Raw genomic sequence first — 13,950 nt, 5'->3', positions numbered from 1 at the left:
CAGTCACCCCCTTGCCCGGCATCTGACAGCTGGCGTGGTGGAACTGTTAGCTCGTCAGCTGTTACCATACAAGCTGGTGGACTCTGAGGCCTTCTGTAAATTTGTGGCCATTGGGACACTGCAGTGGAAGATGCCAGGCCGCAATTATTTCTCTAAAAAGGCGATACCCAAACTGCACCGTGGAGAGGCAAGTGGTGTCATCTCTGGCACACAGCGTTGGGTCAAGGGTCCACCTGACCATTGGCCTGGTCTGCCAAGCTCGGTCAGGGCCGCTACAATACTTACACAGCCCATTGGGTCAACCTGGTGACCAATGGCAAGCAGGGAGTACGTGGCTGTGCAGCGGACCAACTTGTGACACCTCCACGGCTTGCAGGCAGGCCTCCTGCCACCTCCTCTCCGCCTGCTACATCCTCTTCGCTGTCATCATCCTACTCCTCCTTGGCTGGTGCTGCGATCTCCTCTCCAGCTACACAGCCCCATCTCCCCAGGGCCTATGCTGCATGCCAGGTACGACAGTGTCACACCATTTTAGACAAGTCTTGCCTCAAAGCGGAGAGTCACACTGGAGTAGCTCTCCTGGCTGCACTTAACAAAAAGGTCAGGGGCGTAACTAGAAATTACTGGCCCCCCCTGCGAAAATGAGGGTGGGGCCCCCTTCATAGGCGCCAAATAATTGTAATGGGGCAGCATTTCACTATAAAAAAATCCTAATGCAGCAATGTTTTACCAGAAATGAATCGTAAATTGGGCAGCATTTCACCAGAAATGAATCGTAAAATGGGCAGCATTTCACCATAAAATAATCGTAAAGTAGGCAGCATTTCACCAGAAATTAATCATAAATTGGGCAGCATTTCACCAGAAATTAATCGTAAATTGGGCAGCATTTCATCAGAAATGTATTGCAAATTGGGCAGCATTTCCCTATAAAATAATCGTAAAGTGAGCACATTTCCCCATAAAATAATCGTAAAGTGGAAAGCAGTCACCATAAAATAATCGTAATGTGGGCAGCAGTCATTAGAAAATAATCGTAATGTAGGCAGCAGCCAGCAGTGATCAGAAAATAATTGTAATGTGGGCAGCATCACCAGAAAATAATTGTAAAGTGGGCAGCAGTCACCAGAAAATCGCAATGTGGGCAGCAGTCACCAGAAAATTGCAATGTGGGCAGCAGTTACCAGAAAATCGCAATGTGGGCAGCTGTCACCAGAAAATCGCAATGTGGGCAGCTGTTACCAGAAAATCGCAATGTGGGCAGCAGTTACCAGAAAATCGCAATGTGGGCAGCAGTTACCAGAAAATCGCAATGTGGGCAGCAGTTACCAGAAAATCGCAATGTGGGCAGCTGTCACCAGAAAATCGCAATGTGGGCAGCTGTTACCAGAAAATCGCAATGTGGGCAGCAGTTACCAGAAAATCGCAATGTGGGCAGCAGTTACCAGAAAATCGCAATGTGGGCAGCAGACACCAGAAAATCGCAATGTGGGCAGCAGTTACCAGAAAATCGCAATGTGGGCAGCAGTTACCAGAAAATCGTAATGTGGGCAGCAGTTACCAGAAAATCGTAATGTGGGCAGCAGTTGCCAGAAAATCGCAATGTGGGCAGCAGTTACCAGAAAATCGTAATATGGGCAGCAGTTACCAGAAAATCGCAATATGGGCAGCAGTTACCAGAAAATCGCAATGTGAGCAGCAGACACCAGAAAATCACAATGTGGGCAGCAGACACCAGAAAATCACAATGTGGGCAGCAGTTACCAGAAAATCGCAATATGGGCAGCAGTTACCAGAAAATCGCAATGTGGGCATCAGTCACCAGAAAATCGCAATGTGGGCAGCAGTTACCAGAAAATCGCAATGTGGGCATCAGTTACCAGAAAATCGCAATGTGGGCAGCAGACACCAGAAAATCGCAATGTGGGCATCAGTTACCAGAAAATTGCAATGTGGGCAGCAGTCACCAGAAAATCGCAATGTGGGCAGTAGTTACCAGAAAATCGCAATGTGGGCAGCAGTTACCAGAAAATCGCAATGTGGGCAGCAGACACCAGAAAATCGCAATGTGGGCAGCAGTTACCAGAAAATCGCAATGTGGGCAGCAGTTACCAGAAAATCGTAATGTGGGCAGCAGTTGCCAGAAAATCGCAATGTGGGCAGCAGACACCAGAAAATTGCAATGTGAGCAGCAGTTACCAGAAAATCGCAATGTGGGCAGCAGACACCAGAAAATCGCAATGTGGGCAGCAGACACCAGAAAATCGCAATATGGGCAGCAGTTACCAGAAAATGGTAATATGGGCAGCAGTTACCGGAAAATCGCAATGTGAGCAGCAGACACCAGAAAATCACAATGTGGGCAGCAGACACCAGAAAATCACAATGTGGGCAGCAGTTACCAGAAAATCGCAATATGGGCAGCAGTTACCAGAAAATCGCAATGTGGGCAGCAGTCACCAGAAAATCGCAATGTGGGCAGCAGTTACCAGAAAATCGCAATGTGGGCATCAGTTACCAGAAAATCGCAATGTGGGCAGCAGACACCAGAAAATCGCAATGTGGGCAGCAGTTACCAGAAAATCGCAATATGGGCAGCAGTTACCAGAAAATCGCAATGTGGGCAGCAGACACCAGAAAAAAACAATTGCACCTGTGAAAAAAAAAAATGCACTCACCTGGCAGAAGTCTACTCTCCTGGCATCTGGCGCGCAGCTCTCCGACGATCCTCCAGCAGCACATTTCCCGCGCTCACAGGCAGAGTGCAGAGCTATGACAAGATGGCGCCTGAACCCCTGTACTGGAGACACAAATAGTCTCCAGTGCAGGGCTTCAGCAGCCATCTTGCCGTAGACCTGCTCTGCCTCCCGGGAGACTGCGGAGTGGGGGCAATGAGTGTCTCGGGGGGGATGGCACACCAAAGATAATAAGGTCGTTGCCTTATTGGACAGACCAAATTTGATCAGCTGGACAGTCACTGTTGTTGGGCTGGAAAACCGCCACGGCCTGCACTCTCGCCATGGTGCGCACCAGTCCAGCACGGTCGTCACTACACAAACAGCTGTTTGCGGTGCGTTGCACAGTCAGTTTGGTGTGTCATTGTGAAGCAGTACTCTAATTACACTACCTGATTGATGTATACACATGCAAGATGTTTGAAAGCACTTTAGGCCTGCAATTTAGCATTCAATGTGATTTCTGCCCTTAAAACGCTGCTTTGCATCAAATCCAGATTTTTCCCCGGGACTTTTGGCATGTATCCCACTCGTCATCCATGCCCCCCTCCAGGTGTTACACCCTTGAAACATCTTTTCCATCACTTTTGTGGCCAGCATACTGTAAATGTTTCTAATTTTCAAAGTTCGCATCCCCATTGAAGTCTATTGCGGTTCGCGGAAGTTTGTGCGAACCGAACCTTTTGTGGAAGTTCGCAAACCCCGTTTGCGAACCTAAAATCGGAGGTTCGGGCCATCTCTAGTACTCATACTGTGCTGCATTATCTGGTCTTTCTTGTATTCATGTATTGTCATTTTGCTGTATGTCACCCCTAAATATTGTCTGTAACCTAAACTAATGTCCAGCGCTGTGTAATATGTTGGCGTTTTATAAATACAATAAATAAATAAATAAGGGGTACTTTGTACCCCTATACTCATTTCTCCTGGGAGGGGGGTGGGCATCTGGGACCCCCTTCTTAAAGGGGACTTCCAGATGCCACCATGAACCCCCCCCCTCAGGGAGTCATCGCCCCCACCTCCTCCTGGGGCACCGGAGGTGGGGAAGAGCCCCTTGTCCATGGATTGGACAAGGGCTCCGGAGGGGGGGAGGGGGAGGCTTGGCCGCCCCTCCCCCCTGGAGCCCCCCCATACCATGGACCATGCGGCTTGGAATAGCTCAGGGTGTGAAGCCCCAGTTGGCTGGTGCTCCGCATTCTGGCTATCCCAGCCTGCATGGAGGACAAGGGGTTACAGAGGCTCGGGAGGGGGGACCCCACATCATTTTTTTTACAGATTTCCCACACTCAGAACATTCCCCAAAAATATTTTTTTATTTTTTAAAAAATCATTGTTTCCCACTATCTTTTTAACATATCCTGCAAATTTGGCGTTGCTAGGATGTAAGGGGCTTTTGCTATTAACTGCTGGGAAATATTTCCCACGATTTGTCATTGACCGGCATTTAAATGTATCGTTTTCTTCTTTGAAATTTTAAAATCGATTTTCTGAAAAAGTATAAGGTCTTTTTGAAAAAAAAAATTCCCCTTGCTTCCACTGTTCTTCTTAACATAACCTGCAAATTTGGTGATTCTGGCATTTAATGGGGGCTTTGCTATTAACCTTTAAAGTTGGCGGGTTTTGGGCGACAGTAGCTGAATCCAAATTCGTGATCACAGGTTTAACACAAATTCAAAAGTAAAATTCGGATACAATCGAATTCGAATTCATAATCGGTGTCGATCTTCCAATTCGATTTCTGGATTCATACAAAACTACCTGTGACCACAGGTAAATTCGAATTCGAGATCACTGGCGAGCACCGCTGGGTCTAAGGTTTAACCACTTCACCACTGAGGGGTTTTACCCCTTGAGCACCTGAGCAATTTTCACCTTTCAGCGCTCCTTCCATTAATTCGTCTATAACTTTATCACTACTTATTACAATGAAATGAACTATATCTTGTTTTTTCCGCCACCAATTAGGCTTTCTTTAGGTGGTACATTATGCAAAGAATTATTGTATTCTAAATATGTTTTAATGGGAAAATAGGAAAAAAAGTGGGGAAAAAAATCATTTTTTTTCAGTTTTCGGCCATTATAGTTTTTAAATAATGCATGCTACTGTAATTAAAACCCATGAAATGTATTTGCCCATTTGTCCCGGTTATAAAACCATTAAAATTTTGGCCCTATCACAATGTTTGGCGCCAATATTTTATTTGGAAATAAAGGTGCATTTTTTCAGTTTTGCGTCCATCCCTAATTACAAGCCCATAGTTTATAAAGTAACAGTGTTGTACCTTCCTGACATAAATATTTAAAAAGTTCAGTCCCTAAGGTAACTATTTATGTATTTGTTTTAATTGTAATTTTTTTTTTTTATTACAAAAAAAAAAAATTTGGAGTGTGGGAGGTAATGAGTTAATTTTTTGTGTAAAACTAATGTATTTGTATGTGAAAAATGCTTTAGGGTGTAGTTTTACTATTTGGCCACAAGATGGCCACAGTAACTTTTTGTTTATGCGACCTGCAAGCGTCCGGAAGGACGCTTGCAGGAAGTGCTATGAGGCTGGGAAAAGTTTTTTTTTTTCACAATGATCGCGCTGCTTCTCATAGAAGCAACGGATCATTGCGGGGCTTAGATCAACGAATGGTTTTTCCCGTTCATTGATCTCCGGGCGAGTGGGCGGCGGCGTGCATTCGAGGGGGAGTGCGCGCACGAGGGAGTGGGAGCGCAGGCAACGGCGGGAGCGTGGGAAGTACGGATTTCTCCATCCCTGCTGGTAAAAGGATGGAAAAAGGGACAGAGAAATCCGTACGGCTGGGGGTAAAGTGGTTAAAGTAACCCAGATTCCACAAGTCTCAGTTTTGACAATCTCAAATGTTATTACTTATACTTACAATGAGCTCAAAACTTCTTTCTGTTTTCAGGTGCCAATTTACCTAGTGGTAAAGCTAAAGCTGCCTCCCGTAAAAAAGGTATTACCATTGAATTCATTATAGTAAGGTTTTTAGACCCTGCAAATAGGCTTTGAATCGTGTGTGTGTGTGTGTGTGTGTGTGTGTGTGTGTGTGTGTGTGTGTGTGTGTGTGTGTGTCGACACTGTTGATCATACCCTGCTTCTCCAGACCCTCTCAACACTGGGAATCAAGGGCCTAGCACACTCCTGGCTCAACTCTTACCTGTCTGGACGTTCTTTCATGGTCTCCTATGCCAATACCAACTCCTCTCCACGCCCACTGTCTGTGGGAGTACCACAAGGGTCCGTCCTTGGACCCCTCCTCTTTTCTATTTACACCCATGGCCTGGGACAGATAATAAGCTCCTTTGGGTTTCAATACCACCTCTATGCTGATGACACCCAAATTTATTGTTCTGCCCCAGACCTCTCCACACTACTATCAAAAGTCCCCAAATGTCTATCCGCTGTATCTACATTTATGTCATCCCGCTTCCTTAAACTCAATATGAGCAAAACGGAGATTGTGATATTTCCACCTTCACTCTCTGTTCCACCTCCCATTGTCACAATCAATGTAGAGAACACCCCAATAGCATCAACCCCCAAAGGTCGTTGCCTAGGGGTAACTCTGGACTCTGAGCTCTCCTTTAAACCACATATTAACACTTTAACTACCTCCTGCTACTTCCATCTCAAAAACATTTCCAGAATCCGTCCCTTCCTTTCACAAGAAGCAACTAAAATGCTTGTGCATGCCCTAATCATCTCCCGTCTTGACTACTGCAACACCCTACTCTGTGGTCTACCAAAAAGCAGACTGGCACCTCTCCAATCCCTACTAAACTCTGCGGCCCGTCTCATCCACCTCTCTTCTAGATCCTCTGAGGCAGCCCCTCTCTGCCAATCCCTCCACTGGTTACCAGTTGCCCAAAGGATCCAGTTTAAACTTCTCACACTTGCATACAAAGCTCTACACAAGCTGTCGCCTCCATACATTTCCTCTTTAATCTCCAGATACCTCCCCGCTCGGACCCTCCGTTCCTCACAGGAGACCCTTTTGTCCTCCAGCCTAGTCACCTCCTCTCACTCTCGCATCCAAGACTTCTCACGGGCGGTCCCTCTCCTTTGGAACTCTCTCCCTCAGCCGGTTCGTCATGCCACGAGTCTGGAAACCTTTAAACGTACTCTGAAAACACACCTGTTCAGAAAAGCCTATAATTTGCTATAGGCAGCACTGAAGGCACACTGGCTCACCCACTAATCCTGGTGTTTCCTTCCCCTTTGTTTCCTCCCCACTACCCTCTAGATTGTAAGCTCGCAAGGGCAGGGACCTCCTCCTAGTGTTTCTCATACTGCTGTAATTTTAACATATGCATATGTACCAACTACATATCAACTATGTATGTATCTGTATTTATTCTATTCAATGTCATGACTGTACAGTGTCTTGTATTTCTTATGTATATTTGTTCCCCATTATTTGTTTGTACTATGTACAGCGCTACGGAAGATGTTGGCGCTATATAAATAAAAAATAATAATAATAATAATGTATATATATATATATATATATATATATATATATATATATATATATATATATATATATATATATACAGGTCCTTCTCCAAAAATTAGCATATTGTGATAAAGTTCATTATTTTCTGTAATATACTGATAAACATTAGACTTTCATATATTTTAGATTCATTACACACAAGTCTTTTATTGTTTTAATATTGAGGATTTTGGCATACAGCTCATGAAAACCCAAAATTCCTATCTCAAAAAATTAGCACATTTCATCCGACCGATAAAAGAAAAGTGTTTTTAAAACAAAAAAAGTCAACCTTCAAATAATTATGTTCAGTTATGCACTCAATACTTGGTCGGGAATCCTTTTGCAGAAATGACTGCTTCAATGCGGCGTGGCATGGAGGCAATCAGCCTGTGGCACTGCTCAGGTGCTATGGAGGCCCAGGATGCTTCGATAGCGGCCTTAAAGGGACTCCGAGCAGTGCAGAAACTATAGAAAGATGCATATCATTTTAAAGCTCTCTTTCTCCTCTTTCCAACGATATATAAACCGCTGCCCTACGCCTTTTAGTTTTCGCTATTTTCGCGATTGAAATTGCCGCGGACGCGATTTCAATCGCGAAAATAAAGAAAACTAAAAGGCATAGGGCAACGATTTAGGTGTCGCCAGAAAGAGGAGAAAGAGAGCTTTAAAATGATATCCATATTTCCATAGTTACATTGTATTACACAGGCCGACTTTTTCTGCTGAATGGAGCTGCTGACACTGGGGAAAGTGTCGTCCTGTGTAATACAAGTAACTATGGAAAGATGGATATCATTTTAAAGCTCTCTTTCTGCTATTTCTGGCGACACCTAAATCGTCGCTCTACGCCTTTTAGTTTTCTTTATTTTCGCGATTGAAATCGTGTCCGCGGCACTTTCAATCACGAAAATACCGAAAACTAAAAGGCGTAGGGCAGCGGTTTATATATCATTGGAAAGAGGAGAAAGAGAGCTTTAAAATGATATGCATCTTTCCATAGTTTCTGCACTGCTCGGAGTCCCTTTAAGCTCATCCAGAGTGTGGGGTCTTGCGTCTCTCAACTTTCTCTTCACAGTATCCCACAGATTCTCTATGGGGTTCAGGTCAGGAGAGTTGGCAGGCCAATTGAGCACAGTAATACCATAGTCAGTAAACCATTTACCAGTGGTTTTGGCAAAAGTTGCTTTCATCCGTAAAAAAAAGGACTTTGGACCACTGAGCAACAGTCCAATGCTGCTTCTCTGTAGCCCAGGTCAGAAAAGCATAAGAAGTCCCATTTGCAGTTTGCCACAAGCCATGTGGGGGACACAGCAAACATCTGGAAGAAGGTGCACTGGTCAGATGAGACCAAAATTGAACTTTTTGGCCAAAATGCAAAACGCTATGTGTGGCGGAAAACTAACACTGCACAACACTCTAAACACACCATCCTTACTGTCAAATATGGTGGTGGCAGCATCATGCTCAGGGGGTGCTTCTCTTCAGCAGGGACAGGGAAGCTGCTCAGAGTTGATGGGAAGATGGATGGAGCCAAATACAGGGCAATCTTGGAAGAAAACCTCTTCTGCAAAAGACTTGAGACTGGGGCGGAGGTTCACCTTCCAGCGGGACAATGACCCTAAAAATAAAGCCATGGCAACATTGGAATGGTTTACAACAAAACATATCCATGTGTTAGAATGGCCCAGTCAAAGTCCAGATCTAAATCCAATCGAGAATCTGTGGAAAGATCTGAAAACTGCTGTTCACAAACGCTGTCCATCTAATATGACGGAGCTGGAGCTGTTTTGCAAAGAAGAATGGGCGAGGATTTCAGTCTCTAGATGTGCAAAGCTGGTAGAGACATACCCTAAAAGACTGGCAGCTGTAATTGCAGCAAAAGATGGTTCTACAAAGTATTGACTCAGGGGGCTGAATAATTATGCACACCCCACTTTGCAGTTATTGATTTGTAAAAAATGTTTGGAATCATGTATGAGTTTTGTTCCACTTCTCACGTGTACTCCACTTTGTATTGGTCTTTCATGTGGAATTCCAATAACATTGATTCATGTTTGTGGCAGTAATGTGACAAAATGTGGAAAACTTCAAGGGGGCCGAATACTTTTGCAAGCCACTGTATCAAATACAGTAATAGAGCAATGAAATGAGTGAGAATGCTGTGTTTTTACACAGAAAAACACTCTTGCTTTCTTCAATATCGCCTGAAGATGCTCTCTGAGTGTCACAGAGTCTAGCAAGGACAAATCTCTGGAAACAACTTGCCACCGGTAAGACGCTTGATATGTGATAGCCCGACTCGCTGGAATTCGACCCTGCTCATGTTCTCTCGCCTGCTAGAACAGGAGAAAACCGTCACCCAGTACCTCTACAATTTCAGTAGAAGGACACAATCTGGGGAAATGGGAATGTTGTGGCCCAACAACTGGACACAGATGCGAAATGCATGCAGGCTTATGCGGCCGTTTGAGGAGGTGACCAATCTGGTGTGTTGCAGTGAAGGCACCATCAGCGACTTGATCCCCTACGCTTACTTCCTGGAGTGTGCCGTGCGTAGAGTGGTGGATCAAGCTGTGGAGGAGCGTGAAGAGGAACAGTTATGGCAGGAACAGTTGTGGGAGCAATTTACATCAGAACCAGATGTTTCCTCAACACCTGCGGCAGCACAGAGGGGGAAGGAGGACAAAGAGTCGTGTGGGGAAGAGACGTCAGACTCGGATGATGAGGAATGTGTTTCTGTGGAGGAGGAGGCAGCGGGAGAAGAACAACCGCAGCAGGCATCGCATGGGCCTTGTGCTGCTCAACGTCCCCATGGTATTGTCCGTGGCTGGGGGGGAGAAGGAGGAGGACTTACCTGACATCACTGAGGAAGAGCAAGAGGAGATGGAGAGTACATCTGGATCCAACTTTGTGCAGATGGCGTCTTTCATGCTTTCCAGCCTGTTGAGGGACCCCGGTATAAAAAAAAACTCAAGGGGAATGAGCTGTACTGGGTGGACACGCTACTAGACCCTCGGTATAGGCACAAAGGGGCGGACATGTTACCAAGTCACCTGAAGGCAGAAAGGATGCAGCACATGCAGAACAAGCTGGCAAGTATGCTTTACAATGCGTATAAGGGTGATGTCACAGCACAACGCCATAAAGGTGCCACTGCCAGTCTGCCAGTAATCCTTCTCCCATGTCCACCAGGCAAGGACAGGACGCTCCAGCGATCTCATGGTGATGTCGGACATGTGGACATTCTTTAGTCCAACGCCTCGCCTTAGCGCTTCCGGGTTCACCCTCCACCAACTTCTGGACCGGCAGGTAGCCGACTACCTGGCCTTAAGTGTGGATGTAGACACTGTGAGCAGCGATGAACCCTTGGACTACTGGCTGCGGGTTCACCCTCCACCAACTTCTGGACCGGCAGGTCGCCAACTACCTGGCCTTAAGTGTGGATGTAGACACTGTGAGCAGCGATGAACCCTTGGACTACTGGTTGCATTATTGTGGACAGACCAAATTTGATAAGCTGGACAGTCACTGTTGTTGGGCTGGAAAACTGCCACGGCCTGCACTCTCGCCATGGTGTGCACCAGTCCAGCACGGCCGTCACTGCGTTACACAGTGAGTTTGGTGTGTCATTGTGAAGCAGTACTCTAATTACACTACCTGATTGATGTATACACATGCAAGATGTTTGAAAGCACTTTAGTCCTGCAATTTAGCATTCAATGGGCTTGATTCACAAAGCCGTGCAAACTGTTTAGCAGGGGGGTGCTAAACGGTTAGCACGTGAAGTGCCGTTCACGGACTTTTGCGTGCAAAGTGCCGCGATTCGCGTGATCACGGACTTTTGCGCTCGCAAAAGTCTGCGAATGGCACTTCACGTGCTAACTGTTTAGCATACCCGTGCTAAACAGTTTGCACGGCTTTATGAATCAAGCCCAATGTGATTTCTGCCCTTAAAACGTTGCTTTGCGTCAAATCCAGATTTTTCTCCTGGACTTTTGGCATGTATCCCACTCATCCATGCCCCCCTCCAGTTGTTACACTTCTTGAAACATCTTTTCCATCACTTTTGTGGCCAGCATAAATGTTTCTAATTTTCAAAGTTTGCATCCCCATTGAAGTCTATTGTGGTTCGTGGGAAGTTTGTGCGAACCAAACCTTTTGCGGAAGTTCGCAAACCCCGTTTGCGAACTTAAAATCGGAGGTTTGGGCCATCTCTAGTACTCATACTGTGCTGCATTATCTGGTCTTTCTTGTATTCATGTATTGTCATTTTGCTGTATGTCACCCCTAAATATTGTCTGTAACCTAAACTAATGTCCAGCGCTGCGTAATATGTTGGTGCTTTATAAACACAATAAATAAGTAAATAAGGGGTACTTTGTACCCCTATACTCATTTCTCCTGGGATGGGGTGGGCATCTGGGGCCCTTTTCTTAAAGGGGACTCCCAGATGCCACCATACACCCCCCCCCCTAGGGGAGTCGTCGCCCCACCTTCTCCTGGGGCACCGGAGGTGGGGAAGAGCACCTTGTCCATGGATTGGACAAGGGTTCTGGGGGGGAGGGGAAGGCTTGGCTCCCTCTCCCCCTTGGGGCCCCCCATACCATGGACCATGTGGGCTGGAATAGCTCAGGGTGTGAAGCCCCAGTTGGCTAGTGCTCCACATTCTGGCTATCCCAGCCTGCATAGAGGACAAGGGGTTACAGAGGCTCGGGAGGGGGAACCCCACACAATTTTTTTACAGATTTCCCACACTCAGAACATTCCCCAAAAATATATATATATATATTTTTTTTAATATTGTTTCCCACTATCTTTTTAACATATCCTGCAAATTTTATGTTGCTAGGATGTAAGGGGCCTTTGCTATTAACTGCTGGGAAATATTTCCCACGATTTGTCATTGACCGGCATTTAAATGTATCATTTTCTTCTTTGAAATTTTAAAATCGATTTTCTGAAAAAGTATAAGGTCTTTTTGAAAAAAAAATGTCCCCTTGCTTCCACTGTTCTTCTTAACATAACCTGCAAATTTGGTGATTCTGGCATTTAATGGGGGCTTTACTATTAACCCTTAAAGTTGGCGGGTTTTGGGCGACGGTAGCTGAATCCAAATTCGTGATCACAGGTTTAACACAAATTCAAAAGTAAAATTCGGATACAATCGAATTCGAATTCATGATCGGTGTGGATCTTCCAATTCGATTTCTGGATTCATACAAAACTACCTGTGACCACAGGTAAATTCGAATTCGAGATCACTGGCGAGCACCGCTGGGTCTAAGGTTTAACCACTTCACCACTGAGGGGTTTTACCCCTTGAGCACCTGAGCAATTTTCACCTTTCAGCGCTCCTTCCATTCATTTGCCTATAACTTTATCATTACTTATTACAATGAAATGAACTATATCTTGTTTTTTTCCGCCACCAATTAGGCTTTCTTTAGGTGGTACATTATGCCAAGAATTATTGTATTCTAAATATGTTTTAATGGGAAAATAGGAAAAAAAGTGGGAAAAAAAATCATTATTTTTCAGTTTTCGACCATTATAGTTTTTAAATAATGCATGCTACTGTAATTAAAACCCATGAAATGTATTTGCCCATTTGTCACGGTTATAAAACCATTTAAATTATGGCCCTATCACAATGTTTGGCGCCAATATTTTATTTGGAAATAAAGGTGCATTTTTTCAGTTTTGCGTCCATCCCTAATTACAAGCCCATAGTTTATAAAGTAACAGTGTTGTACCCTCCAGACATAAATATTTAAAAAGTTCACTTCCTAAGGTAACTATTTATGTATTTTTTTTAATTGTACTTTTTTTTTTTATTACAAAAAATAAATAAATTGGGGAGTGTGGGAGGTAATGAGTTAATTTTTTGTGTAAAACTAATGTATTTGTATGTGAAAAATGCTTTAGGGTGAAGTTTTACTCCTTGGCCACAAGATGGCCACAGTAACTTTTTGTTTATGCGACCTGCAAGCGCGCTTGCAGGAAGTGCTTTGAGGCTGGGAAAGGTTTTTTTTTTTTCACAATGATCGCGCTGCTTCTCATAGAAGCAACAGATCATTGTGGGGCTTAGATCAACAAATGTGAATGGTTTTTCCCGTTCATTGATCTCCGGGTGAGCGGGCGGCGGCATGCATGCGAGGGGAAGTGCGCTCATGAGTGAGCGGGAGCACGGGCAGCGGCGGGAGCGCGGGAAGTATGGATTTCTCCGTCCCTGGTGGTAAAAGGATGGAAAAAGGGACGGAGAAATCCGTACGGCTGGGGGTAAAGTGGTTAAAGTAACCCCGATTCCACAAGTATCAGTTTTGTAAACCTCAACTGTTATTACTTATACTTACAATGAGCTCAAAACTTCTTTCTGTTTTCAGGTGCCAATGTACCTAGTGGTAAAACTAAGGCTGCCTCACGTAAAAAAGGTATTACCATTGAATTAATTATAGTAAGGTTTTTAGACCCTGCAAATAGGCTTTGAATCGTGTGTGTGTGTGTGTGTGTGTGTGTGTGTGTGTGTGTGTGTGTGTGTGTGTGTGTGTGTGTGTGTGTGTGTGTGTGTGTGTGTGTGTTCGTGTGTGTGTTCGTGTGTGTGTGTGTGTGTGTTCGTGTGTGTGTGTGTGTGTGTGTGTGTGTGTGTGCTCATGTGTGTGTGTGTGTGTGTGTGTGTGTATGTATATATATATATACAGGTCCTTCTCCA

At 44.9% G+C, this 13,950-nt stretch overlaps 1 protein-coding gene across 1 annotated transcript in view; it reads left to right on the top strand.

Annotated features, from left to right (window-relative positions):
- Positions 1-13,728, top strand: part of LOC137525971 (histone H1.3-like) — a 265,301-nt gene extending 251,573 nt beyond the window's left edge. The window contains exons 21-22 of the mRNA XM_068247181.1: positions 5,649-5,696; positions 13,625-13,728. Of these exons, the coding sequence (XP_068103282.1) occupies positions 5,649-5,696; positions 13,625-13,728 (152 nt within the window). The remainder of the gene's footprint in view (positions 1-5,648; positions 5,697-13,624) is intronic.
- Positions 13,729-13,950: the final 222 nt, after the last annotated feature.

Source organism: Hyperolius riggenbachi, chromosome 7 (genome assembly GCF_040937935.1).
Source record: "Hyperolius riggenbachi isolate aHypRig1 chromosome 7, aHypRig1.pri, whole genome shotgun sequence".
NCBI classification, from domain to species: domain Eukaryota; kingdom Metazoa; phylum Chordata; class Amphibia; order Anura; family Hyperoliidae; genus Hyperolius; species Hyperolius riggenbachi.
The sequence above is the reverse complement of the archived record's forward strand: the minus strand, read 5'-3'. Positions and strand labels throughout refer to the sequence as shown.